A 27964-nucleotide genomic window follows, 5' to 3' on the forward strand; every position below is an offset into this window, starting at 1 on the left:
TTCCTTTACTGACTGGGTCAGGCAGGACATGAGCGATTCCAGTGGGGCCTACGCTGCAGTTGTTTTTTTCTTTTCAGCACTTATTCATTACTGTGCGGATCTGAAAGAACATAACTGTTTCCAGCATGGCCTATGCTGCAGTTGGTTTTATCTCAGCAGCCATTCTTTACTGAATCATGCATACCTCCCAACATTTTGAAATGGAAATAAGGGACACCTACCAGCAAACGTATGTAGGCACAGGACACGCCCCCCCCCGCCACACCCCCTTAAAGGAGAATTAACCCCCCAAAAAAAAGGTTAATTAAATTCACAAGCGGCTTTTTTTTACCACTACTATTCCTTTATACGGAGTTTTAAAATTTACAAATGCAGCAACTTAGAATTTGGATTAAGGGTTTAGCTCTGGGAAACACTTTTTGATAGATAAAAAGTGCATTTTATATACAACTATATAGATCAGACCAAAATGAGGGACAAATGAAAGGGACAGAGGGACATTCCTCCAAATCAGAGACAGTCCCTCCAAATCAGGGACAGTTGGGAGTTATGCTGAATGGGTCAGGCGGGACACAAGTACTTCTAGTGTGACCTATCCTGGCACCAGATTTATGTCAGCAGTTACTTTTTACAGTTCTGTTCCTGTGATTGGTCAAATGGGACACAAGGAGCTCTTCCAGTGTGGCCTATGCTGCCATTGGTTTTATCTCAGCAGCCACTAGACATGTGCGTTTCGTTTCGTAGGAATCTCAAATTCGTACGAATTTTCCAAAATTCGTACGTTTGGGAGGATCCGAAATACGAATTGCCATGTGTCCGAATTCTGTACGCAATACGAACTTTTGTTTACGAATTTCGGATTTCAGTTGTCGTCGCATCAACAACTCAGTCATTATGCTTATTATGAGGGGCTCCCACCATCCCTGTGCTATGCTGACTTCCTCCTGGGGCTGCTTATTATGAGGGGCTCCCACCACCCCTGTGCTGTGCTGCCTTCCTCCTGGGGCTGTACCTCTGCTGTGCTCATTATGAGGGGTTTCCACCATTCCTGTGCTGTACTGACATACCGAGCACAGCAGGAGTACAGCCCCAGGAGGAAGTCAGCACAGCACAGGGATGGTGGGAGCCCCTCATAATAAGCAGCCCTAGGAGAAAGTCAGCATAGCACAGGGATGGTGGGAGCCCTTCATAATATGCACAGCAGAGGTACAGCCCCAGGAGGAAGTCAGCATAGCACAGGGATGGTGGGAGCCCCTCATAATAAGCAGCCCCAGGAGGAAGTCAGCATAGCACAGGGATGGTGGGAGCCCCTCATAATAAGCAGCCCCAGGAGGAAGTCAGCACAGCACAGGGATGGTGGGAGCCCCTCATAATATGCACAGCAGAGGTACAGCCCCAGGAGGAAGTCAGCACAGGGATGGTGGGAGCCCCTCATAATAAGCAGCCCCAGGAGGAAGTCAGCATAGCACAGGGATGGTGGGAGCCCCTCATAATATGCAGCCCCAGGAGGAAGTCAGCACAGCACAGGGATGGTGGGAGCCCCTCATAATATGCACAGCAGAGGTACAGCCCCAGGAGGAAGTCAGCACAGCACAGGGATGGTGGGAGCCCCTCATAATATGCACAGCAGGGGTACAGCACCAGGAGGATGTCAGCACAGCACAGGGACGTTGGGAGCCCCTCATAATAAGCAGCCCCAGGAGGCGCAGGTGAAAACTGGACCAGCGGTGCATGGCAGACAATCCGCTTCTCCCTTTCTCATCTAATGAATTGAAAATTCATATTTCGAATAGGAAATTCTTCAACGGAATTTCGTATTTTGGATAAAAACCAAACTTCCATCAGCATCGACTGTCATATTGAGGTATATTTTTGCCTTTAAATTCATCATAACGAACGTTCATACAAATTAACGAACCTAGCGACAATTCGTATTTCGTACGAAACTAAACGGAATTTCGGACACGAAATACGAAGTACGAATTAATTTTAATACGAACCGTAACAGAACAGAACGAAACAAATTTATTGACGGCGCCCATGTCTAGCAGCCACTCCCTGTCATGTGGCTGTTTGTGCTTTTCCTTCCTCTGTCAGCCTGTGAGTTTTTTTAGAATTCTTATTAAAAAACAATAAAAAAAAAGTATCAATACGAAAATAAATCTTATATTCTAGGCCTCCTTTATATTTACAGTTGGGGGGGGGGGGGGGGGGCACATGTGCTGAAAACCATCATGGTGTTGTAAAATGTTCCCCCCCCCCGTCACTCATAGGGGTAGCGCCACAAATGGGTGCAGTGCAAATGTTGCGCTGTGTTTTTTGTTTTTTTTTAGGGGTTAATACATAGCTCCTTCCCATCAATTGCCCTCTGAAAACCAATCTACTGCAAATCGCTCTTCAGAGGATTGGTGCCAGTGTATTGTCTGTGCAACCTGATCAGCAGTGTCAGCTCCTCTGGTGCAGAGACTGGTGTGACTGTGGGGGAGGGGACATTAGATGTGACTGCCTCAGTGTTCTCTGTACAGCGCTGCGGTATATGTCAGAGCTATATAAATGTATAATGATAATAGTGTGTGACTGTGGGGGAGGGGACATTAGAGTGTAAGCTCCTCTGGTACAGAGACTGATGTGACTGTGGGGGAGGGGACATTAGAGTGCAAGCTCCTCTGGTGCAGAGACTGATGTGACTGTGGGGGAGGGGACATTAGAGTGCAAGCTCCTCTGGTGCAGATACTGATGTGACCGCGGGGGAGGGGACATTAGAGTGTAAGCTCCTCTGTTACAGAGACTGATGTGACTGTGGGGGAGGGGGCATTAGAGTGTAAGCTCCTCTGTACAGAGACTGATGTGACTGTGGGGGAGGGGACATTAGAGTGCAAGCTCCTCTGGTGCAGAGACTGATGTGACTGTGGGGGAGGGGACATTAGAGTGCAAGCTCCTCTGGTGCAGATACTGATGTGACCGTGGGGGAGGGGACATTAGAGTGTAAGCTCCTCTGTTACAGAGACTGATGTGACTGTGGGGGAGGGGACATTAGAGTGTAAGCTACTCTGGTACAGAGACTGATGTGACTGTGGGAGGGGACATTAGAGTGTAAGCTCCTCTGGTGCGGAGACTGATGTGACTGTGGGGGAGGGGATATTAGACTGTAAGCTCCTCTGGTGTTCTCTGTACAGCGCTGCGGTATGTGTCAGAGCTATATAAATGTATAATAATAATTTCAATAATAAATACAAGCTGCCAAGCATTAGCCGATTGCTGGATCTGTTTATAATCCAAGTCAAGGCGTCGAGCGTTAGCAGAACGACCGGAGTTATTTGTAATCCGTTGCCGCGCTTGCCTGCTGTGGTTGCCACGGGTGACAGCACATGGTGAAACGGTTCCCGAAGTTGCAGGTTTTTAGCATCCAAGTGTCCATCCCGGCTGTGGTTGGGACAAGTGGGCGAGCAGGCAGCAATAAAATTGAACTCGAAAGGCAGCTCCGGCTGGTTGCTATGGATAACAGCACTAGTTACTATAGCACTGAATAGCAGGCAGAGCACATATGTCCTTCCCCAAAGTTTAATTCCTTGCAGAAGGCCGAAACGCGCCAGGCCTTTTTGGATGCTGTTATTGCTGTAATGCCTAAATAAATATTTTCTATGAAGAAGCTGTCGGCCTGTACTTTCTATGGATCTTTTGTGAGCTTAATTAGCCAGAGCACCGACTACTCCACACACCAACTACACTATATATAGTGGTAGAGCTTGGGTGAGTTTTTCCCAGAGCACATATGTTCTTCCCCAAAGTTTAATTCCTCAACCGGAACAAAGCACAGTCCCCCGGCTTGATCAACTTCAACTTCAATCGCTAGGGGCAACGACTGGCAGGTTAACTGTGAACAGGTGATCCCGGACGAGCCCCCAAATGTAGCCATGCCCCCCTGCAGGAGCTGCTGAATATTATGGTTTCACCCGTCACCCTGCCCAGCCTGGCGTCCATCTCTCAGGCACTCAGAGACATAGAACAGTCCATAAGCTTTGTTTTTTTTTTTTTTGGTGTTTTTTGGAGGGGAATGAACTTGGTTGGGAATGGGAAATTATGGGATGCCCATAAAGATTCAGTATAACTTGTTTGGGACTACGATATACACTCCTGTATATACACGCCAGCACAACTCTTGCTTGAGACCTCTTTTCCTTCACTCCTCCAGCACTTCACGTGCTGAGGATTCCCGGACCAGCTAGCACCATATGGTTAGGCCTGACACTAACTCAGCTAAACCTTAGTGAATTGCCTTTTGCAGGCAGGGGCCCCCGGGCCTTGTGATGTAGAAATAGTTCCGGTGCTAACTGTCCTCAGCTCGGCTACTGATCTCAGTAAAACCTCTTTAGGCCCTGCCAGCCCTCTTGGCTGCAGCTGCCTCTTTCCACTTCCCCCTTTTACCACAGTCCACTCTTTTGTTTCTGCACCCATCTCAAACTGCAATTTCCCAGTTCTCTCAGGTGCACATTCCCCGTCCTCCCTGCTGTCCTTCACTCACCAGCCCTCCTGACTACGACTGGTTGTCTTCCCTCTCAGCAGTGCTCTCTTCCCCTGTCCTCTCATTGCCCTCTCATGTGCCTCTGTTCTAGGATCTCTTCTCTCCTCCTGGCCACACCGAACCCCAGGCCCAGGGTCACCCCCCCCCCAGACTGGGGAGCTCCCCATGGGCCCCGACAGCCTCAGCACTCTCTTAATTCATCTCTTCCACCCAACAACCCCCCCCCCCCAGCTGGGCTGACCCTGGGTATTTGAGGAGGCCTGCCCCCTACCAATCCAAGTTGGGGATTGGTCAGGGCTCCCCAGAACACGCCAAGCAGCCCCACCTTTCCTCCTCTCTTTCTAGCACCTTCTAGTAATAAGAGGACTGTGACAGTGATGCTACCTGTGAGTCACCCAGCCCTGCCCTGAGCCACCCAGCCCAGAGTGAAGCAAACAGGCCTAGCCACCAGCTAGGCCTGCCTAAGTTTTCCTACACTATAGAAAAATCTAACCTCTAGCACCTAACCAAATAGAATAATAATAGTATGTGACTGTGGGGGGGGGGGCATTAGAGTGTAAGCTCCTGTGGTACAGAGACTGATGTGACTGGCTCAGTGATCTCTGTACAGCACTGCGGTATATGTCAGAGCTATAGTGTATAGCAGTTAGGATGCTTATTGAACAGACGCCAAACAAAATGATAGCAGGAAAATAACTTTATTGCTCCAGAACAGGAAGACAGTCTTTTCTTTTTTTCTGGAAAAGCCCAAAAATTAAATGAAGGAACTCTGCATCAAACGGCCAGGAATCCTCAGAATATCACGCAGACTCCAGGATCGCAGATCAGCTTTAGTTGGATGCGATGGTCTGAGAAAACCAGGAGAGAACAAGAAAATGTTAAAATTTAAATTTTATATATTATTTTTCATTTTTATTATGTCTTCTAGGTGGATTACCATTCGCTTACTTTAGGATCTGTTGTCCCGATGAAGCGGAAGCCGCACGAAACACGTAGATGGATAGAGCTGATTTGTACACTTTACTTTGGATGAGGAGATTTTTTTATTTTTTTTTGTAACTGGTTTTATACTGTATATGTGATAAAACAGCTTTTAATAAAGTATAAATTTCCTGCCAATTGCAGTTTATATACTACTGGCAAGGCATATTAACTGCTTCCTGTCCAGCCCATGGACAAATAATGGCCGAGCGGGAGCCATTCCAGGTAGACATCACATCTCCCAGTCACGTGCTTCACGCACACGCCCTAGGGACCACACTGTAGCACAATCTGTAACCAGACACAGCGTATGATAGATTATGGTACCCGGACCGGCCCCAGTACCATGTGATTGCTGTGACCAATCAAAGCAATCATATAACAGTTGTACACAATAAATGGCTTTCATTCATCACCATTCATTGTGTACTATTGTGACGATCTCTGTGATTTGGTCAGACAAAGCCAATCACTGTGCATCTGTACCATGCGATGGCTATGGCCAATCACAGCTATCACAATAGTACACACTAGGGTTGCACCAATACCGTTTTTTTATCTGCAAGTACGAGTACCGATACTTTCAGTCAAGTACTCGCTGATACTGAGTAACGATACTTTGCGGTGCGATTTGCATCAATACGAAATTTTTTAGCAAATCACACTGCAAAGAATCACATGTGATTTGAACAGGAATGCGGTGTGATTCTTGTCTGAATCACAAGCGATTTTCCCCACTGCTCCAGTGTGTGTATGTATATAGAAAGGGAAAATCGCCACCTAGTGGGCAGTTTATTAAAAATGTTAGAACTCACAATAGATATATGGCCATATCCATATCCGGTGTCCTGGTTCCGCCGATGATGGCAAATCAGGGCCGCTGGAGGTGCTTACAGGGCTGGAGGAGAAGTTCTGGGACCCCATGGGTATTTGGCGAAGGTGATGTCAGTTTGGGGGCAGACCACCTCTGCATCTCCTACAGCCCTGTGAGCACCTCCAGCCGTGATTTGCTATCATTGGCAGGACCGGGACACCTATGTAGATTATTCTGCATGTGGCCAGATATGTACTGTGAGTGCTAACATTTTTAATAAACATAGAGATGGCGCTTTTCCCTTTCTATACAACTACAGGAAAGGAGCTAGGGTTGCCACCTCGTCCGGGATTCACCAGGGCAGGTTTTTAGGCCAATTCAAACTAGACATGTGCAATTCGTTTGGTTTCAAATATGTTTTTCCAATCCAATCCAATACCAAGAGTGGCTGCGCATCAGAAATGTCCTCTTGATATGGATCGGAAAATAATTCCTGTGACTCAAGCGGAAGGTATGTGGTGGTGGTGGTGTTGTTGGTGGTAGTGTCTTTGGGGGTGCACATAGCAGAGAGTGAAGAAGAGGGTGCAGATCGAGAGGATGAGGAGGGTGCAGAAGAGTAAGGCTGAGCGAGCCACTCAACCAAGTCTGGTGCATCCTTTAAAGTAATTGAATGCACCTTCTGCAACTTCCCACTTTGGCTCAAGCCTGTTGCTCCTGCCCTACCCCTACCACCCCTGCGGAAGGGCCTGCCTCTTCCTCTGCCTGTCATTTTTTGAATGACCCTGAAGGACTGCTGCAGTATAGGGCAGCGGTCAGTCAGCAGTAGTGCACCTCAACCCTATGTATTGTGGACTGATACCAGTCCTTATAGAATAGCAGACTGTATCTCACTCAACCCTATGTACTGTAGTACCCTATACCTTACCAGTCCTTATAAGGACTTTTGTGGACCAAGCAGGTTGCGTGTGAGTGATTAGCAGACTGTACGTCAGTCCCTATACCGATGAAGGACTGCTGCAGTATAGGGCAGCGGTCAGCAGTAGTGCACCTCAACCCTATGTATTGTGGACCTATACCAGTCCTTATAGAGTAGCAGACTGTACCTCACTCAACCCTATGTACTGTAGCACCCTAGACAGACCAAGTTAACAGTCCTTATAAGGAGGTTTGTGGAACAAGTGGGTTGTGAATGATTAGCAAACTGCAGCAGAAGGGCAGCAGTCAAGTATAATATTCTTTCTATATTTGGAAGAAAGAATATTATACATGTACAAGCCTATTACCATACCACTGATACCAGTCCTGAAAAGAACCTTTGTGGAACTAATAGTAACAGCTACTGATTAAACTGACCCTCACTGCCTGACACACTGCTTCCTGCCTGTCCCTATATAAACTGACAAAACAGAGGCTACTGGAACAAAAACTGGAATAGCACTTTTGTGGACCTGATAGTAACAGCTAATGATGATGATGATGATGATGATGACTAAACTGACTCTCCCTGCAGCAGACACAGCGTCCTGTCCCTTTCTCTAAACTGACAAAAGACACTCAGGCTGCTGCAACAATCAGTAGCACAGCAAACCTATATACACCTAACACCTATACCAGTCCTGAAAAGAACTTTTGTGTACCAAATAGCTAGCGATTTATCTCTCCCTACTCCACGCAGCAACCTCTCCCTATAGCAGTGTTTCTCAAATCCAGTCCTCAGGCCCCCCCAACAGGTCATGTTTTCAGGATTTCCCTCAGATGAAACGGCTGTGGTAATTGCTAAGGCAGTGAAACTGATCAAATCACCTGTGAAAAATAATGGAAAACCTGAAAACATGACATGTTGGGGGGGGCTGAGGACTGGATTTGAGAAACACTGCCCTATAGTGACAGAAGAAAGAATGTAAAATGGCCGCTGGATCGGGTGTATTTATAGGTTAGGGGGAATGTCCAAGTGTCCATGTGCTGTAATGTCTCAATTGGCTGTCCTGTACCCCATGATGGTTGTGTCATCATAGGTCAAAGTTCTTTTACACAGAAAACACGGAAGTCCGCCGGGCGAACGGCGGCAATAGTCCGCCGAAATTGCGGACCGCGAACAGCTGAAATTCGCCGCAAATCGACCGCCGGGCGAACTATTCAGCCATCACTATTATGTATTCGTAAAACAGTATCATTCAGGAAAAATACCACATTGTTACCACTAGATGGCACAGATGATCCTAGGAAATAAAACGTATTAAGCAAAATGATGTTAAAGATTTGTGGTGCCCCTGTGAATACATGGACCTCTTAGTGTTAGGTACTGACCGTGCTGATCCAGCTGTTATAGTCAGAGACTCTGGTGAAGACGGAGGGCTTCTTGTAGTAGTTGCATCCCAGAGATGATCCGAAGCTAACGACACCATGAAGCTCCCAGGTGCCTTGTGAATTCTGGCAGTTCAGGGGTCCGCCGGAGTCACCCTGCCGGAAAATAAAGTTTAAGTTTTAACACGGGAGAGAAGGACGATACGAACCCATCGAAATGGGGGACAGCCATGTGAAGAGTCATAAAGGAAGAGGTTCTGTGTCAACATATGTCCACAACCTGTATGTCGGGGGGGTCTTTCTGAGCAAAGGGCCAATTCACGGGCCAGCCTATGGCCATTGGGAGTAGAAATTGCCCTGGCATCAATGGGAGTATCTTTGGTAAAAGGGGGAGGAGTAGTGCCCCATTTGTTGGTGTCAGTGGGAGAAATTGTGCCCCTTCAATAGTGTCAATAGGAGGAATAGTACCTCGTTGTTGGTATCAGTGGAAGGAATAGTGCACCATTGTTGGTGTCAGTGGAAGGAATAGTGCCCTATTGTTGGTGTCATTTGAAGGAATAGTGCCCCATTGTTGGTGTCAGTGGAAGGAATAGTGCCCTGTTTTTGGTATCAGTGGGAGGAATAGTTCCCCATTGTTGGTGTCAGTTGGAGGAATAATACCCCATTATTGGTGTCAGTGGGAGGAATAGTTCCCCATTGTTGGTGTCAGTGGAAGGAATAGTGCCCTGATGTTGGTATCAGTGGCAGGAATAATGCCCCATTGTTGGTGTCTGTGGAAAGAATTGTGCACTGCTGTTGGTGTCAGTGGGAGGAATAGCACCCTATTGCTGGTGTCACTGGGAGGAATAGTGCCCTATTGCTGGTGTCAGTGGGAGGAATAATGCCCCATTATTATAAAGGAAAAAACCGCGCTCGACAACGGTGGGAAGTAAGAGAGGATAGTAATAACAGTGGCTACGGCTAAATACTAGTTATATCATTAGGTTGCTGCCACCCACAAAGGAAAGAAACTCCAAAAGGTGTTTCCTCCAAAAAATAAAACAATATGATAACCAGGGTGATTGGCGCTACCTACAAGTAAAACTCCTTATATGTATGTATATCAATATATAATTCTGAATATATCATGTATTCATCTAGAAGAATATATATATAATAAAGGGAGGCATAACCCCCAAAAAACTACCAATCTGCAATTTGAAATTCACAAGCTACTCAGAATTCCCAAAAAAACAACAAAGTTCCTACTAAAGATATGTTCCTGGGATTAACAAATAATTCCAATAAGCAACAGAAAAGGAAAAAACGAAACCAGACAACAAACTAGAAACCAAAAAGAATTTTTTGTATCTGTATCGCTAAGAGACAGTATTCCCTAAAATCGCATAAATGCCAAAGTGTGGTTTGAGTAGGCAAATTCCCAGTAAGAGGCGTATGTAAATGTGCTAGTGAGCTTATAATCCCAAACATGCAAACTGTAAGTGTAAACGCTAATATAGATACATATGCAAGAATTTTTTGCCTAAAGTCGCATTATCGCCAAGATGTGCAAAAAACCAAATATAAGGTGTATATAAATGTGCTTAATAAAATTAAAATTCACAATACAAAATTCAGATTATACAACCTATGCATGCAATATGCTAATATAAGCATATATATATGGAAAAACAAAAATATATTAATAGTATGGTATATAAGTATATAAAAAATTATATCAAAAAATATATATCAAAAAAGTGCAGCTGAAAAAACAAAGGGCAAAAAAATGTGTACAAAAAAGAAGAAAGAATATATATATAAAAAAATATATATATATAAAAAAGCAAAGGGTCTCTTAAAAAAACAGTAAATAACAAAAAATACAAAAATAGTGTCCAAATTCCCAAAAAATCTCTTCAACAGTGCAATTATAAAAAGTTCAAAAGATGTGACTAAAGTGCTCCTCGTGCAATCTCCAACGTGACTTCTGTGTTCCCCCACAAGATCCCCCACTCACCAGAAGTATCGGTAGACTTTGATTCCAAGGCGAATTACCCCTGCAGGGGTTTATTCTTCTGGTGAGTGGGGGATCTTGTGGGGGAACACAGAAGTCACGTTGGAGATTGCACGAGGAGCACTTTAGTCACATCTTTTGAACTTTTTATAATTGCACTGTTGAAGAGATTTTTTGGGAATTTGGACACTATTTTTGTATTTTTTGTTATTTACTGTTTTTTTAAGAGACCCTTTGCTTTTTTATATATATATATTTTTTTATATATATATTCTTTCTTCTTTTTTGTACACATTTTTTTGCCCTTTGTTTTTTCAGCTGCACTTTTTTGATATATATTTTTTGATATAATTTTTTATATACTTATATACCATACTATTAATATATTTTTGTTTTTCCATATATATATGCTTATATTAGCATATTGCATGCATAGGTTGTATAATCTGAATTTTGTATTGTGAATTTTAATTTTATTAAGCACATTTATATACACCTTATATTTGGTTTTTTACACATCTTGGCGATAATGCGACTTTAGGCAAAAAATTCTTGCATATGTATCTATATTAGCGTTTACACTTACAGTTTGCATGTTTGGGATTATAAGCTCACTAGCACATTTACATACGCCTCTTACTGGGAATTTGCCTACTCAAACCACACTTTGGCATTTATGCGATTTTAGGGAATACTGTCTCTTAGCGATACAGATACAAAAAATTCTTTTTGGTTTCTAGTTTGTTGTCTGGTTTCGTTTTTTCCTTTTCTGTTGCTTATTGGAATTATTTGTTAATCCCAGGAACATATCTTTAGTAGGAACTTTGTTGTTTTTTTGGGAATTCTGAGTAGCTTGTGAATTTCAAATTGCAGATTGGTAGTTTTTTGGGGGTTATGCCTCCCTTTATTATATATATATTCTTCTAGATGAATACATGATATATTCAGAATTATATATTGATATACATACATATAAGGAGTTTTACTTGTAGGTAGCGCCAATGCCCCATTATTGGTGTCAGTGGGAGGAACAGTGCCCTGATGTTGGTATCAGTGGCAGGAATAGTGCCTCATTGTTTGTGCCAGTGGAAGGAATAGTGCCCTGCTGTTGGTGTCAGTGGGAGGAATAGCACCCTATTGCTGGTGTCAGTGGGAGGAATAGCGCCCTATTACTGGTGTCAGTGGGCAGAATAGTTCCCCATTGTTGGTGTCAGTGGGAATAATAATGCCCCATCGTTGGTGTCAGTAAGAGGAATAGTGCCCTGGTGAAATGCGTTAGGGACTTGGCTTGGGAGCAGACAAAGCTGAAGCCTTTTTGACACAATTAGAACTGGGCAGCTTCCTTGTGTGCACTTTAACCTTTCACTTTTTGTACAGTAGGTTTTAGTTGTATTCATTGATTTTGTTCAATTTTTATGGCAAAGATGGAGTCCTACTTAAAGTCCAGCATTCATCACTGTTGCAGGAGGATGAACTAGCTGAAGACTTATATCTGTCCTCAAGCTGCAGTTGCATTGAAGGTACCTTGAAGTGTGCTTACACCATAGTAAAGTGGCCCCTTAACCAATATTATGTCCTTTAAGCATTCCTCAAGTGCTATATAGAACCTAAGTAATGCTAGGACTGCACGGTGAGTGAGGACCATAGAGTCTTATCTGGTAGTACGTACATAGCAGGATGACACAATGCCGTCTCCTCCGGCGCAGATCATGTTGTTCTTCACGGTTATGCCCCACCAGTCACGCTGAGAGCAGGTGTCATGGCCCACAACCAGGAGAAGACCTTGCTGCAGGGCATCTGCACCAGGTCCGTCGGCTAAAATAAAAATCCAATTTCATCGTATTAACATCAGTAATAAATCTTTCTTCTTTTTATTTTTTAGGTGTATTTCCAACTTTTTTTTTTAGAAAGAAAGAACATAGAGTCACATTTATAGCACCCCTTTTCTAGGGTGTTGTTGTGCTTTTCTGTGTCAATTTCCCTATTATCTGAACATATTTAGAAGAAAAAGAGAACGTTGGGACATTATCTGAACATATGTCTAACCAAATGTTTACAAAACTGGAAACTGTCTTCTCCCCGTACTTGTAACAGATTAATATGGACATGGGCAGTTGGGGGTGCCATCCATTTGACCATCAGGTAGGCAATACAGCCCCCCCTCCCCTCCCCAGCTATGCACAGCTGGGACCTTGATGAGACTAGCAGAATCTTTAGGTGGACTGCCATGAAGGGCAGCAGCCCCTCTGGTTGGGAACCTCTCCTCCTGGGGAGGAACACTTTCTGAGGCCCAAACTATTTATGCATGTCGGGGTTGGGCTCAGCCCTTCCTTCTTTGAGCTGGCCACTCAGCTGTCGGCTAATTGCCAGCTCCCATCTCTCTCCACAGTTATGATATCCTGCTCGTCAGTCCTGCCTACTTAAGCCATCCAATCCAGAGGAGCTCTGCCTTCACTTTGGTCACATCACAAGAAACTATCTCCTGCGGTCCTGTTTAAAGACTGGCTTTGCTGACATCCCTTCTGGCTCCAGATCCTGCTTGCTGTTCCACTACTTCGATCCCTGACTTCTGGCTTGGCTGACTAACCGTTACGGTTACTGAATTTTGGCTATGTTTTGTTCTTTTTAACTTTTATTATTGAACATGTGTGATTTAACTATACTTCTGTCTCGTTCTGATTTCATCGTTTCTGACAATGCACTCCCAAGCCACCTTCTGGGAACACCTCCCCAGGGATTGGCTGGGGTTGCATAAATATTCAGGCTACTCATTTGACTTTCTCACCCACTAAATTCTGTAAGCCTCCAGAAAACATGGGGGGGGGGCAACCAAACTTACAGCCTACAGAGCCCTGAGAAGCCCAAATTAATCACATGCTGCTCTGCTGATTACAGGAGAGCCACAGAAATCAAAATTTGCCTCACCAAACCTAGCAGCTTATCTGAGAGGGTGCTAAAAAAATAAGGTCTGATGAACCCCAAATGTCATTGAGAGAATTTGGAGGCGGAGATGAACACCGTGCCACCCTAATTTTCCTTAAAATTCACCAACAAGATGGTCAGATTAAAATCTGCTGTCTGTGATTATTAGCCAAGGAAGACAGCACATTTGACAAAAAAAAAAAGTACACCTAGAAGGAATGCAGGGCACCCTAAAGCCTAACTAGCCAGGGTCTTCATAGGACTTCTGAGGAGGTTCTGTCATGAATGATTCCACCACAAATGTTCTGAAAAACACACATCTGTGAGGCTAGGGTTAATGACCTAGGACTGAACTCATCATAGCAAAACGTAATGCATATTCCATAATTCCTTTGGTCATGGAGTTACCTTCCTAAATTGGTTACATTGATGTAGAAGGTGAAAGATGTATTAGATATTATTCAGTTAGACAATTAACACAACTATATTACAAGGTCAGGAAGGCTAGTAAGACACATTAGAGCTCCTAGAAGAACTATACAATTATGTATTTTTAGGAGGAGAGGACGGTAGTTTCAGTAAGTTACCTCTAAGTTAATTAAAGCCAAGGCTCACTTACTCTGAAGGTTCCCCCAGCCAGTGACGTAGCAGCCAAAATTGTGTTCAAGGATGACGCCAGCAGGGGGCAGGCAAGCGGACTGGATGGTGTCGCTGAATTCTACTGGCTCTGCCAGCTTAAGGAGGGAGATGTCATTCCTAGTGGATGCAAGGGAAAGTATTGACCATGGAACTGTGCAATTTAAAGGACCAGTAAAACTTTACTTTCATAACCTTTACTTTTATGTAAAAGAGAAACTGATACTATGCATAATTATATATGTATTGTAGTTTCCATATGTATGTAGAACTGGAGATGGTTGCCATTGTATAAAGAAGAACATCCCCACTATGAAGAAGCTCCTGTAGTGTAAAATCAGCTACATTCCTGTCTAGGAGTGACAGCGAGAGATGCAGACATTTTTAAAGGTCACCATGTGTTTGTAAAGGGTTAGCTGCTCAGATAACAGCACTAGTGATGGTCACTTTCAATCTGTTGGTGCTTAGAGCCAGAACAACTTAAATAAGATTTACTTTCATGAAAAAGAGCAAATTATACTATCAATAAGTATGTAGCTCTATGTAAAATTTTCTTATGTGTGTAGAACTTGAGACACTTGCCATCATTTTTCTTTTATGTTGGATAATGAAGTATACGCCCCTCTCTGAAGAAGCTACTGTAGTGTAAAATCAGTTACATTCCTGTCTGGGTGTGAAAGAGTGTCAGTTACATTCCTGTCTGGGCGTGACAGCGAGTGTCAGTTACATTCCTGTCTGGGCGTGACAGCGAGTGTCAGTTACATTCCTGCCTGAGAGTGACAGCGAGTGTCAGTTACATTCCTGCCTGAGAGTGACAGCGAGTGTCAGTTACATTCCTGCCTGAGAGTGACAGCGAGTGTCAGTTACATTCCTGCCTGAGAGTGACAGTGAGTGTCAGTTACATTCCTGTGTGGGCAGGACAGTGAGTGTCAGTTACATTCCTGTCTGGGTGTGATAGAGAGTGTCAGTTACATTCCTATCTGGGCGGGACAGTGAGTGTCAGTTACATTCCTGTCTGGGAGTGACAGTGAGTGTCAGTTACATTCCTGTCTGGGTGTGACAGCGAGTGTCAGTTACATTCCTATCTGGCCATGACAGCGAGTGTCAGTTACATTCCTGTCTGGGTGTAACAGCAATTGTTATTTACAGTCCTGTCTGACCGTGACAGTGAGTGTCAGTTACATTCCTGCCTGAGAGTGACAGCGAGTGTCAGTTACATTCCTGTCTGGGCATGACAGAGAGTGTCAGTTACATTGCTGTCCAGGCAGACAGTGAGTGTCAGTTACATTCCTGTCTGGGTGGGACAGCGAGTGTCAGTTACATTCCTGTCTGGGCGTGACAGCAAATGTCAGTTACATTCCTATCTGGGTGTGACAGCGAGTGTCAGTTACATTCCTATCTGGGCCGTGACAGTGAGTGTCAGTTACATTCCTTTCTGGGCGTGACAGCGAGTGTCAGTTACATTCCTGTCTGGGTGTAATAGCAATTGTTATTTACATTCCTGTCTAGGCGTGACAGTGAGTGTCAGTTACATTCCTTTCTGGGCGTGACAGCGAGTGTCAGTTACATTCCTGTCTGGGTGTAACAGCAATTGTTATTTACATTCCTGTCTAGGCTTGACAGTGAGTGTCAGTTACATTCTTGCCTGAGAGGACAGCGAGTGTCAGTTACATTCCTGCCTGAGAGTGACAGAGAGTGTCAGTTACATTTCCTATCTGGGCGTGACAGTGAGTGTCAGTTACATTCCTTTCTGGGTGTGACAGCGAGTGTCAGTTACATTCCTGTCTGGGTGTAACAGCAATTGTTATTTACATTCCTGTCTAGGCGTGACAGTGAGTGTCAGTTACATTCCTGCCTGAGAGGACAGCAAGTGTCAGTTATATTTCTGCCTGAGAGTGACAGAGAGTATCAGTTACATTCCTGTCTGGGCAGGACAGTGAGTGTCAGTTACATTCCTGCCTGAGAGGATAGCAAGTGTCAGTTACATTCCTGCCTGAGAGTGACAGAGAGTGTCAGTTACATTCCTATCTGGGCGTGACAGCGAGTGTCAGTTACATTCCTATCTGGATGTGACAGAGAGTGTCAGTTACATTCCTATCTGGGCGTGACAGCAATTGTTATTTACATTCCTGTCTGGGCATGACAGTGAGTGTCAGTTACATTCCTGTCTGGGCATGACAGCGAGTGTCAGTTACATTCCTATCTGGTCATGACAGTGAGTGTCAGTTACATTCCTGCCTGAGGGTGACAGCGAGTGTCAGTTACATTCCTATCTGGTCATGACAGCGAGTGTGACTGTTACATTCCTATCTGGGCATAACAGCGAGTGTCAGTTACATTCCTATCTGGGCGTGACAGCGAGTGTCAGTCACATTCCTATCTGGGACTTAAAATGGACTCCATATTGACTTTACAGGCGTTCATACATTCACTCATGACATTCCCTATTATTCAGAAGCAGTATCATTTTTCAGATTTTTTTTTATCATGAAACAGCATTGTTGGTGTTTGTTATGTAGGAGGTTACCCATTGGACAGAACATTGGGGTTCCATCTGGGATGGTTAATGAGCTTAGTGACGCTGATGGTCTTGACGTTGGATTCGGCTTGTCTCAGGTTGTGTCTTCCGAGCTGAACTCTGTACACTCTGGAGGTGCTGTAAGCAAAGAAATGATAGGATACATTAAAGATGTGACGTAGCTGGTCGGGCATCACATTCACAGCTTTGTGGCAGTGAAGCATCTGCACTCATTTAACCTTTCCACCTGGTGTCAGTTGGTCCCATAGACTCCCTGAGGAGCCATGGGCTGAGGTTCCTCCCCTGGGTACCATAACAGCACCAGCAGTAGTCTGCCCCATATGTACCTTCCTTAATGCCTTACCGTAATGGACCCCAATAGCAGACCTTTACCACACAGTTTAGTGTCCAGAAGACATTCCCATTAGAGCAGGGGCCTCCAAACTACGGCCTGCGGGCCACATCTGGCCCTCTACAAGATTTTATCTGGCCAGTGGTTAGGGTCAATGGTGTATCCTTCATGTGCACAGCTTGAGAACTAATGTCAGCGTAGGCTACCTGTTATAACCTGATGTAAGGGGGACTCTAATGGAGCCCCTGATGTAGTGGGCGACTCAAATGGGGACCCTGATACATATAGAATCCTGATGGGGACTTTACTGTAAAAGGGGACTCTGATTGGGACCACAATATAACGGGGGACTCTGATGGGGACCCTGATGTGAAGGGGAGCTCTGATGGGGACCCTGAGGTGAAGGGGAAATCTGATGGGGACCCTGATATAAGGGGGGGATTCTGGTGGGGACCCTAAGGTAAGGGGGAGGAATCTGATGGGACCCTTAATGTAAAGGGGGACTCTAATGGGGACCCTGATATAAAGAGGGGCCCTGGTGGGGACCTTGATGTAAGGTGGGACTCTAGTTGGAACCCTAATGTAAGGGGAGACTCTGGTTGGAACCCTGATGTAAGGGGAGACACTGGTGGGGACCCTGATGTATTGGAGGACTCTGATAGTGACCCTGATGTAAAGGGGAGTCTGATGGGCACCCTAATGTAAGGGGGGACTCTGGTGCCAAAGATGTTTTTGGCCCGCCAATATTTGTAAAATATACAATGTAGGCCTCATACCAAAAAGTTTGGAGACCTCTGCATTAGAGGTTAGAAGGAAGAATCCATACTTGACCCCAATATTGATGGCACAATCCTTCAGTTGTAAACAGAGCAGAGAGCCGAGTAGAGGAGCACACCTCTTAGGGGTTCTGTCACCCCATAGCCACGGGATTAGAGTGGTTCAATAGTGCTGCACCTCTGCTTCCCTGCACCCCCCCCCCCCCCCCAAGATTCCAGAAGCTGCATCCTCAAAAGATTACATTTTTGCTGTTGTGATCTTTGCACTTCTTTCCATGGCCAACCAACCACATAGACAGGCTCCTGCCAAACTAGAACTAGAGCCCTTTTCCCAAGATGCCCTACATGGGCAAGGCTGGCACTTTCTTGCTACCTATGGTATACCCCACTTACTACTCTAGGGACTTCTAGTGGCCACCTAGACACCTACATTGCCTACTCTTCACTACAGGGTTCCCAATCCTAACTATGGCAATATTTAGCAGCCAATTTGAGGAACTACACGGTACTCCTTCATACACCTTCTCCATATAATTATCTACGTACTGACTGAAGGCTCTGAGGCTGGGTTCACGACAACACTTCATTCTAAATGGCACACCAAGGAACCTTCTAAGCCCTCCACGATCGGAGATTCCGACGGAATGTGTCCGATCGGAGCGTTTTGTCGGATATTCCGACTGTGTGTGGTCTGCATCGGACTGTTTCCGTCGGAATATCCGTCGGACCAAATTTTCCAACTTGCCGGAAATATTTTCCGACAAAATGCTTCGATCGGACATACTCCAATCATGTGTAGAGAATTCCGATAGGACAAAGTGCCACGCATGCTCAGATCAAATTCCTACATCAAAGCTATTGGCTACTAGCCTGAACGTAGTCCCGTCGTAACGAAATAACGTCATCACGTTCTGAACGATCGGATTTGTGTATGCAACAGTTTCGGACAAAATCGGACGGATTTGATTGTCGGAATCTCCGATCGTGTGTACAAGGGCTTAATCAATCACAAAATTGCTGTTTTTGACTCCTTTGTTCATTGCCATGCCTTAGGTTGCCTATTCAATTGAAGGGGCTGTCTTAACGCAACACACATTTATCTATTTCATCATCTATTCCAGCCTTTCTCAACCTTTTCAACACAGAGGAACCCTTGAAGAAGTTCTCCGGTCTTGGGGAACCCCCTGCTAAAAATTTAAAATCTACAACTCACGATACATTAATGTGATGGTCAGGGGGAAGAATGGTCCTTACACTTGTGGTCATTGGGAAGAATTACCTCCTTACATACAGCTAAAAAAAACAATGGTGTCAGTGGGAACTTATCTGAGAGGCAGAAATTGCTCAATGCTAAAGGAACCCCTAGTGTAACCTCTGGAGGAACCCTAGTTGAGAATCGCTGATCTATTCCTTTAGTAACCCAACCCCAAAATGTTTAGTAAAATTTTCACAAGAGTGCATATACAGTGGTGTGAAAAAGTGTTTGCCCCCTTCCTCATTTCCTGTTCCTTTGCATGTTTGTCACACTTCAGTGTTTCGGAACATCAAACCAATTTAAACAATAGTCAAGGACAACACAAGTAAACACAAAATGCAATTTGTAAATGAAGGTGTTTATTATTAAAGGTGAAGAAAAATCCAAACCATCATGGCCCTGTGTGAAAAAGTGATTGCCCCCTAAACCTAATAACTGGTTGGGCCACCCTTAGCAGCAACAACTGCAACCAAGCGTTTGCGATAACGTGCAATGAGGCTTTTACAGCGTCCTGGAGGAATTTTGGCCCACTCATCTTTGCAGAATTGTCCTAATTCAGTTACATTAGAGGGTTTTCGAGCATGAACGGCCTTTTTAAGGTCATACCACAACATCTCAATAGGATTCAGGTCAGGACTTTGGCTAGGCCACTCCAAAGTCTTCATTTTGTTTTTCTTCAGCCATTCGGTGGTGGACTTGCTGGTGTGTTTAGGATCATTGTCCTGCTGCAGAACCCAAGTTCGTTTCAGCTTGAGTACACGAACAGATGGTCGGACATTCTCCTTCAGGATCTCTTGGTAGACAGCAGAATTCATAGTTCCTTTTATCACGGCAAGTCTTCCAGGTCCTGAAGCAGCAAAACAGCCCCAGACCATCACACTACCACCACCATATTTTACTGTTGGTATAATGTTCTTTTTATGAAATGCAGTGTTCCTTCTACGCCAGATATACTAGGACACACACCTTCCAAAGAGTTCCACTTTTGTCTCATCGCTCCACAGAATGTTGTCCCAAAAGTCTTGGGGATCATCAAGATGTGTTGTGGAGAAATTGAGACGAGCTTTGATGTTCTTTTTGCTCAGCAGTGGTTTTCTCCTTGGAACTCTGCCATGCAGGCCATTTTTGCCCAGTCTTTTCCTGATGGTGGAGGCATGAACGCTGACCTTAACTGAGGCAAGTGAGGCCTGCAGTTCCTTGGACGTTGTTGTGGGGTCTTTTGTGACCTCTTGGATGAGTCGCCGCTGCGCTCTTGGGGTAATTTTGGGCGGCCGGCCACTCCTGGGAAGGTTCACCACTGTTCCATGTCTTCGCCATTTGTGGATAATGGCTCTCACTGTGGTTTGCTGGATTCCCAAAGCTTTGGAAATGGCTTTATAACCCTTTCCAGACTGATAGATCTCAATTACTTTCTTTCTCAATTGTTCCTGAATTTCTTTGGGTCTCGGCATGATGTGTAGCTTTTAAGGATCTTCTGGTGGACCTTACTGTGTCAAGCAGCTCCTATTTAAGTGATGCCTTGATTGTGAACAGGTGTGGCAATAATCAGGCCTGGGTGTGGCTAGAGAAATTGAACTCAGGTGTGGACAACCACAGTTATAGTATGTTTTAACAAGGGGGGCAATCACTTTTTCACACAGGGCCATGATGGTTTGGATTTTTTTTCACCTTTAATAATAAACACCTTCATTTACAAATTGCATTTTGTGTTTACTTGTGTTGTCCTTGATTATTGTTTAAATTGGTTTGATGTTCCGAAACACTTAAGTGTGACAAACATGCAAAGGAACAGGAAATGAGGAAGGGGGCAAACACTTTTTCACACCACTGTACAGACCACTAGACATGTGCAAAAGGAAAAAATTAGTTTAGTTTAGTTTCATTTTAATTTGTTAATTCATTAATTTCGTTTAGTTATATTCGTTAACTTCCTTAAATTCGTTTTCGGATTTCATTTCGTTTTCTACCGAATTCGAAAAATCAGCCACATTCGAAAATATTTCAACCAAATTCGAAAATATTTCTACTGGATTCAAAATGATTTCAACATGATTCGACATTATTTCAACCACATTCTGAAAATATTTTGTGACCCGACTTTAGGGCCATGTATCTCGGGGTCACTTGGTGCTAGAAACTCCAAATTTGGATATGTTGTAGTGCCAGTACTATTGTGTTTGCATACCAAATTTGGGGTTTCTAGCTATAAGTGACCCCGAGATATGTGGCCCCAAAATCGGGTCGCAAAATGTAATTCTTTGCTCTAATAACTAATAACATTTTGCGACCCGATTTTGGGGACACATATCTCGGGGTCACTTATAGCTAGAAACCCCATATTTGGTATGCAAACATAATCGTACTAGCACTACAACATATCCAAATTTGAAGTGTCTAGTACCAAGTGACCCCGAGATACATGGCCCTAAATTTGGGTCACAAAATATTTTCGAATGCGGTTGAAATAATGTCGAATCATGTTGAAATCATTTCGAATGCGGTTGAAATAATTTAGAATCATGTCGAATTCATTCGTTATATTTCTTTCGTATTCGTTGTAATTTGTTATTTTTTTATTCGGATGCATCCGAATGTCCGAAAGATGCAAAATTCGGCCGAATTTCGATTTGTTACGAAACGAATTGCACAAGCCTGCAGACCACTAGGCCGGGTTCACATATCTCCGGCCGCGGTTCCCAGCATGGGGTCCAGTGCAGGTCCGTTTACCGATTCAGGTGCGTTTTAGGTGCAAATTTTTGCCTGAATTCGCACCTGAACTGGACGCACACAACACCCTTCTGCAACCTGGACCGCGGCCGCCCCAGACCTGTGTGAACTGGCTCCATTGAGAGACGGTCACACTTGCCTGTCAGGCGAATTGGAGTGCGGGTTTCACATAAGTGTGGACCCGGCCTAAGTCACGCAAAAGTGAAAACTCCTTTTTTACACTGGACCACCATATCCATCACATACCTGATGCAGTGACCTGCGGTCAACACCCATTCAGATGAGATGAGAGATCCACCACAGGTGTGATACCAGTATCCTCCAGAAGTGTACTGGAGTGACACCTATAAGTAAGAAATAAAGGCGCTTTGTTAATAGTAAATACCATAGACTCCAGGACTACAGGCCAAACACAGCAAAAAGAAGCCACATACAAATGTAGCGGTACCTTCCGTAGGGGCTCCTGAAACTTGTGGCCCACCTGTCACCCTGCCCAGCCCAGCCCAGCATTCATTTCCCAATCACCTCGGAGACAATGAATGGTCCATGTGCTTGTTTCTGTATTTTTATTGAGGGATTTGAAGTTGGATAGGGATGGGAATATATGGGATGCCCAGAAGAACAAGCAGTTGGTTGATTGAATATCCGTTGGGACAACTATAAAGACTTGGCTACTCCAGTCTCCTCCAGCACATCTCTTGCTTGCTAGCACAGCTAGCACATGGTTAGGCCCAACTGCCTTTTGCAGGCAGGGACCATTGTCATTGTAGAAAACAATGTGAAAAAGACAAGAAGTGCGCCAAACTAAGTGTAGTATATAACATGGACATTATTTCTGCTTTTTTGTGCATGTGTACATGTATATATGTGCATGTGTGTATATATACACATATCTCCTCCAGCACATCTCTTGCTTGCTAGCACAACTAGCACATGGTTAGGCCCAACTGCCTTTTGCAGGCAGGGACCATTGTCATTGTAGAAAACAATGTGGAAAAGACAAGAAGTGCGCCAAACTAAGTGTAGTATATAACATGGACATTATTTGTGCTTTTTTGTGCATGTGTACATGTATATATGCGCATGTATGTATATATACACATATATATATCTTATTTCCCTTGATCCCATTTTTCTCCCCCCCTTCCCCCCTCCCCCCCCCTGTTTTTTATTATAGAGGTTTTTGGACTGTGATTGATTTTTGCGCCATCTTCTTACTATTTCTCAGATTGTAGAAAACAAATTCACAATGAAATTCCATTTCTGCTCCACACATTATTCATACATCAAAATTATCAACCATGCATTTACCACATAGGCCAGGGTCCGCTCCACCGCTGCAAAAATTAAAAGCCAGCATCTAGACATACTGCAGCTGCTGGCCTTTAAAAATCGGACACTTACCTGTCCTGCAGTCGAGCGAATGTCCTCGCCGCAGCTGATGTTTCCATCAGATGTCAGGTACATGCCGCCTCCTGAAGCCTTACGCACACCTCTCAACTTTTTGAGATGGGAATGAGGGACACCTATCAGCAAAAGTACGCAGGCATAGGACACACCCCTTGCCACGCCCACTTAACCGCTTTCCGACCACCTCAGGCAGATATACTGCAGCAGAAGGGCACGTACAGGCAGATTAACGCACCTGTACATTGCACTTTAAGAGGCGGCTTGCGGGCATGCGCGTGCCCGCCGGGGGCTCCATGGCCGTGATCGCGGGTTCCCACAATACCCACCCATGTTAGTTAAGACTTATAGTCTTAACTAACATTTGAAACTTTTGCATCTTCTTAAGTAATGTAAAACCTTCCTTCTCACAAATAGGGGAAGGTGAAAACCCAGATAAAGATTCCTAATTACAAACACATTTACTTTCCATTGAAATGCTTCTGAGGTTATAACAGGTATATATTTTCACAAGTATAAAAAAAAATCTATATATATATATATATATATATATATATATATATATAATTTCACCTTATTCATACATAGAAGAGATATAAATATATATATATATTCAACTCAATTATTCTGAAAAGATCTCATCCATTTTATTCATTTGTTAATATTTGTTAATTGATGAATATTAGATTCTAACACTCTGTGGACTCTGATGTAAAGGGGGACTCTTGTGATTAAAGCGGACCTCCACCCTGAAGTGGAAGTTCCGCTCATCTGATCCCTCCGGTGCCACAATCGGCACCTTTCAGGGGGGGAGGGGGTTCAATCTGAATATGAAATTTGAGTCCTGGGACTACAATTCCCATTATGCTTTGCTCCCAGAGTCTTAGCTGGCACTAGAGGGAAACTCACTCACTGCACCAATGTTGCAGAGTGTCTTCTGATACTGAAGGTGAGATAGCCAGCTCTCCCATCATGCATAAAGATGGATATTTTTAATTGAACAAAATGTAACAAACATTTTACCGGTCAATACAAAGTCCCTATAATGTAACCTTTCAGAGTATACCATGATGTATAGATCTGCTGCTTACCTGCCAAGGCCAACTGTGTGGCACGGCGTCCTCGCCATTTACCACCCTGGATGTGGCCGGCTTGTAGGTGGGAACACCACAGCCATAAGCTGGAAGATATATAAAAATAAAAAATAAGAGTAAAATAAAATACACACTAAAAAGCAAAAACTTAAAAACATTTATCTGGAACTATGAAGCCATCATCTCAAAAAGTAAGACAAACCCCCAAATCATATAAACCGAATGCAAAACTGCGCTTTTCTCAATAAAAGAAAATAAATCAATAAATAAATAGCCAAAAAAGAAAAGAAAAAAATAAGATTAAAATAAAATAAAATACACACTAAAAAAGCAAAAATGTCAAAACTTTTATCTGGAACTATGAAGCCATAAACTCAAAGGGTAAGACAAACCTCCAAATAGTATAAACCAAATGGAAAACTGAACTTATCTCAATAAAAGAAAAAAAAAAAAAATAGCAAAAAAAGAAAAAGAAATGAAAAACAATAAGAGTAAAATAAAATAAAATACACACTAAAAAGCAAAAATGTCAAAACTTTTATCTGGAACTATGAAGCCATAAACTCAAAGGGTAAGACAAACCTCCAAATAGTATAAATCAAATGCAAAACTGCACTTATCTCAATAAAAGAAAAAAAAGAAAAATAGCAAAAAAAGAAAAAGAAAAGAAAAAAAATAAGAGTAAAATAAAATAAAATACACACTAAAAAGCAAAAATGTTAAAACTTTTATCTGGAACTATGAAGCCATAAACTCAAAGGGTAAGACAAACCTTCAAATAGTATAAACCAAATGCAAAACTGCATGTATCCCAATAAAAGAAAAAATCAATAAAAGAAAAAAAAAATAGCAAAAAAAAAGAAAAAGAAAATAAAATAAATAAGATTACAATAAAATAAAATACACACTAAAAAGCAAAAATGTAAAAACTTTTATCTGGAACTATGAAGCCATAAATTCAAAGGGTAAGAGAAACCTCCAAATAGTATAAACCAAATGCAAAACTGCACTTATCTCAATAAAAGAAAAAAAAAGAAAAATAAATAGCAAAAAAATAAGAGTAAAATACACACTAAAAAGCAAAAATATAAAAATGTTTCTCTGGAACTATGAAGCCATAAACCGAAAGGGTAAGGCAAACCTCCAAATCATATAAACCAAATGCAAAACTGCGCTTATCTCAATAAAAGAAAAAAAAAGAAAAAAAAATAAATAGCAAAAAAAGAAAAAGAAAAGAAAAAAATAAGATTAAAATAAAATAAAATACACACTAAAAAGCAAAAATGTAAAAACTTTTATCTGGAACTATGAAGCCATCAATTCAAAGGGTAAGACAAACCTTCAAATAGTATAAACCAAATGCAAAACTGCACTTATCTCAATAAAAGAAAAAAAAGAAAAATAAATAGCAAAAAAATAAGAAAAAATAAGAGTAAAATAAAATACACACTAAAAAGCAAAAATGTAAAAACGTTTCTCTGGAACTATGAAGCCATAAACTGAAAGGGTAAGGCAAACCTCCAAATCATATAAACCAAATGCAAAACTGCGCTTATCTCAATAAAAGTAAAATAAATAAATAAAGCAAAACATTTTTTAAATAAGTGAAAAAAAAAGAGTAAAATTCAATAAAATACACACTAAAATGCAAACATTTAAAAACTTTTATCTGGAACTATGAAGCCATAAACTCAAAGGGCAAGAAAAACCTCCAAATAATATAAACCAAATGCAGCCCTGTGCTTATCTCAATAAAAAGAAAAATACATGAAAAATAAATAAATAAAAGAGTGCTGTAACTTGTGTAAACCCAAACACAAGACTCATAATACACCACTTATCTCAATAAAAGAAAAATAAATACATAGCAAAAATTAAAAATAAAGGAAAAAAATAAGAGTAAAATAAAATAAAATACACACTAAAAAGCAAAAATATAAAAATGTTTCTCTGGAACTATGAAGCCATAAACCGAAAGGGTAAGGCAAACCTCCAAATCATATAAACCAAATGCAAAACTGCGCTTATCTCAATAAAAAGAAAAATACATGAAAAATAAATAAATAAAAGAGTGCTGTAACTTGTGTAAACCCGAACACAAGACTCATAATACACCACTTATCTCAATAAAAGAAAAAAAAAGAAAAATAAATAAGAGTAAAATAAAATACATACTAAAAAGCAAAAATGTACAAACGTTTATCTGGAACTACGAAGCCATAAATTCAAAGGGTAAGGCAAACCTCCAAATCATATAAACCAAATGCAAAACTGCGCTTATCTCAATAAAAGAAAAAAAAAGAAAAAAAAATAAATAGCAAAAAAAGAAAAAGAAAAGAAAAAAATAAGATTAAAATAAAATAAAATACACACTAAAAAGCAAAAATGTAAAAACGTTTCTCTGGAACTATGAAGCCATAAACTGAAAGGGTAAGGCAAACCTCCAAATCATATAAACCAAATGCAAAACTGCACTTATCTCAATAAAAGTAAAATAAATAAATAAAGCAAAACATTTTTTAAATAAGTGAAAAAAAAGAGTAAAATTCAATAAAATACACACTAAAATGCAAACATTTAAAAACTTTTATCTGGAACTATGAAGCCATAAACTCAAAGGGCAAGAAAAACCTCCAAATAATATAAACCAAATGCAGCCCTGTGCTTATCTCAATAAAAAGAAAAATACATGAAAAATAAATAAACAAAAGAGTGCTGTAACTTGTGTAAACCCAAACACAAGACTCATAATACACCACTTATCTCAATAAAAGAAAAATAAATACATAGCAAAAAATAAAAATAAAGGAAAAAAATAAGAGTAAAATAAAATAAAATACACACTAAAAAGCAAAAATGTAAAAACTTTTATCTGCAACTATGAAGCCATAAACTCAAAGGGTAAGACAAGCCTTCAAATAGTATAAACCAAATGCAAAACTGCATGTATCTCAATAAAAGAAAAAAAAAAAAAGAAAAAAAAATACATAGCAAAAAGAAAAGAAAAATAAATAAGAGTAAAATAAAAGAAAATACACACTAAAAATCAAAAATGTAAAAACTTTTATCTGGAACTATGAAGCCATAAACTCAAAGGGTAAGACAAGCCTTCAAATAGTTTAAAGTATAAACTAAATGCAAAACTGCACTTATCTCAATAAAAGAAAAAAAGAAAAGAAACATAAATAGCAAAAAAATAAAAAATAAAATACACCACTTTTTAAAATTGTTTCTCTTTTAAAAATTAAGACAAACCTCCGACAGCCAACAGCAGCAAGGCAAGTAGGGAATCCATTGTCCTTGGTCAGGCCCTTCAGGCTAACAGACCCGGAGGCCTATTTATCCAAACTATTTCCATCGATCGGTTGACATTTGGAGTGCTAAATATATCACTTATCTCCTCCAAAAAAATCATATTTATTTATTCCCGAAATATATTTTATCACAGTCCTTTAGTTGCACTGGCCTTGGTGGTTGTAGAGCAAAGAGCACCGGCTTTAACACAAGACCCGGCCATACTTCTTTTTTTTTTTTCCTGTTTGGTATTTTATATCTCTTTGTTACAATTCACAATATATTTTCAGTTAACATTTTTTATTTATTATGTATATAAAAAAACAAAAAACAAACAAACTCACTCTGTTTATTTATTTCTAACAG

The 27964-nt window shown here is 42.0% G+C and overlaps 1 protein-coding gene across 1 annotated transcript; it reads right to left on the reverse strand.

The window, feature by feature from the left end:
- Nucleotides 1-5204: 5204 nt before the first annotated feature.
- Nucleotides 5205-27698, reverse strand: LOC143933505 (chymotrypsin-like elastase family member 2A). The gene is made up of 8 exons (XM_077456417.1): nt 27560-27698; nt 24302-24390; nt 22050-22147; nt 16703-16831; nt 14159-14295; nt 12287-12432; nt 8625-8777; nt 5205-5370 (listed from the first exon to the last, which is right to left on the reverse strand). The coding sequence occupies exons 1-8, from the start codon at nt 27597-27599 to the stop codon at nt 5353-5355; spliced, it is 810 nt and encodes a 269-aa protein (XP_077312543.1). The 5' UTR covers nt 27600-27698; the 3' UTR covers nt 5205-5352.
- Between the last annotated feature and the right edge of the window lie 266 nt (nt 27699-27964).

Source organism: Lithobates pipiens, unplaced genomic scaffold (genome assembly GCF_037356315.1).
Source record: "Lithobates pipiens isolate NorthernLeopardFrog02 unplaced genomic scaffold, aLitPip1_a1.2 Scaffold_27, whole genome shotgun sequence".
NCBI classification, from domain to species: domain Eukaryota; kingdom Metazoa; phylum Chordata; class Amphibia; order Anura; family Ranidae; genus Lithobates; species Lithobates pipiens.

Excerpts from the sequence above, each read along its gene's own strand:
- LOC143933505 (XM_077456417.1), bottom strand. The coding sequence starts at position 27,599 with ATGGATTCCCTACTTGCCTTGCTGCTGTTGGCTGTCGGAG. Across the intron at positions 16,832-22,049 it reads ACCGCAGGTCACTGCATCAG|CACCTCCAGAGTGTACAGAG; the intron begins GTATGTGATGGA and ends CTTTGCTTACAG. Across the intron at positions 14,296-16,702 it reads CCCAATGTTCTGTCCAATGG|GAATGACATCTCCCTCCTTA; the intron begins GTAACCTCCTAC and ends TGCATCCACTAG.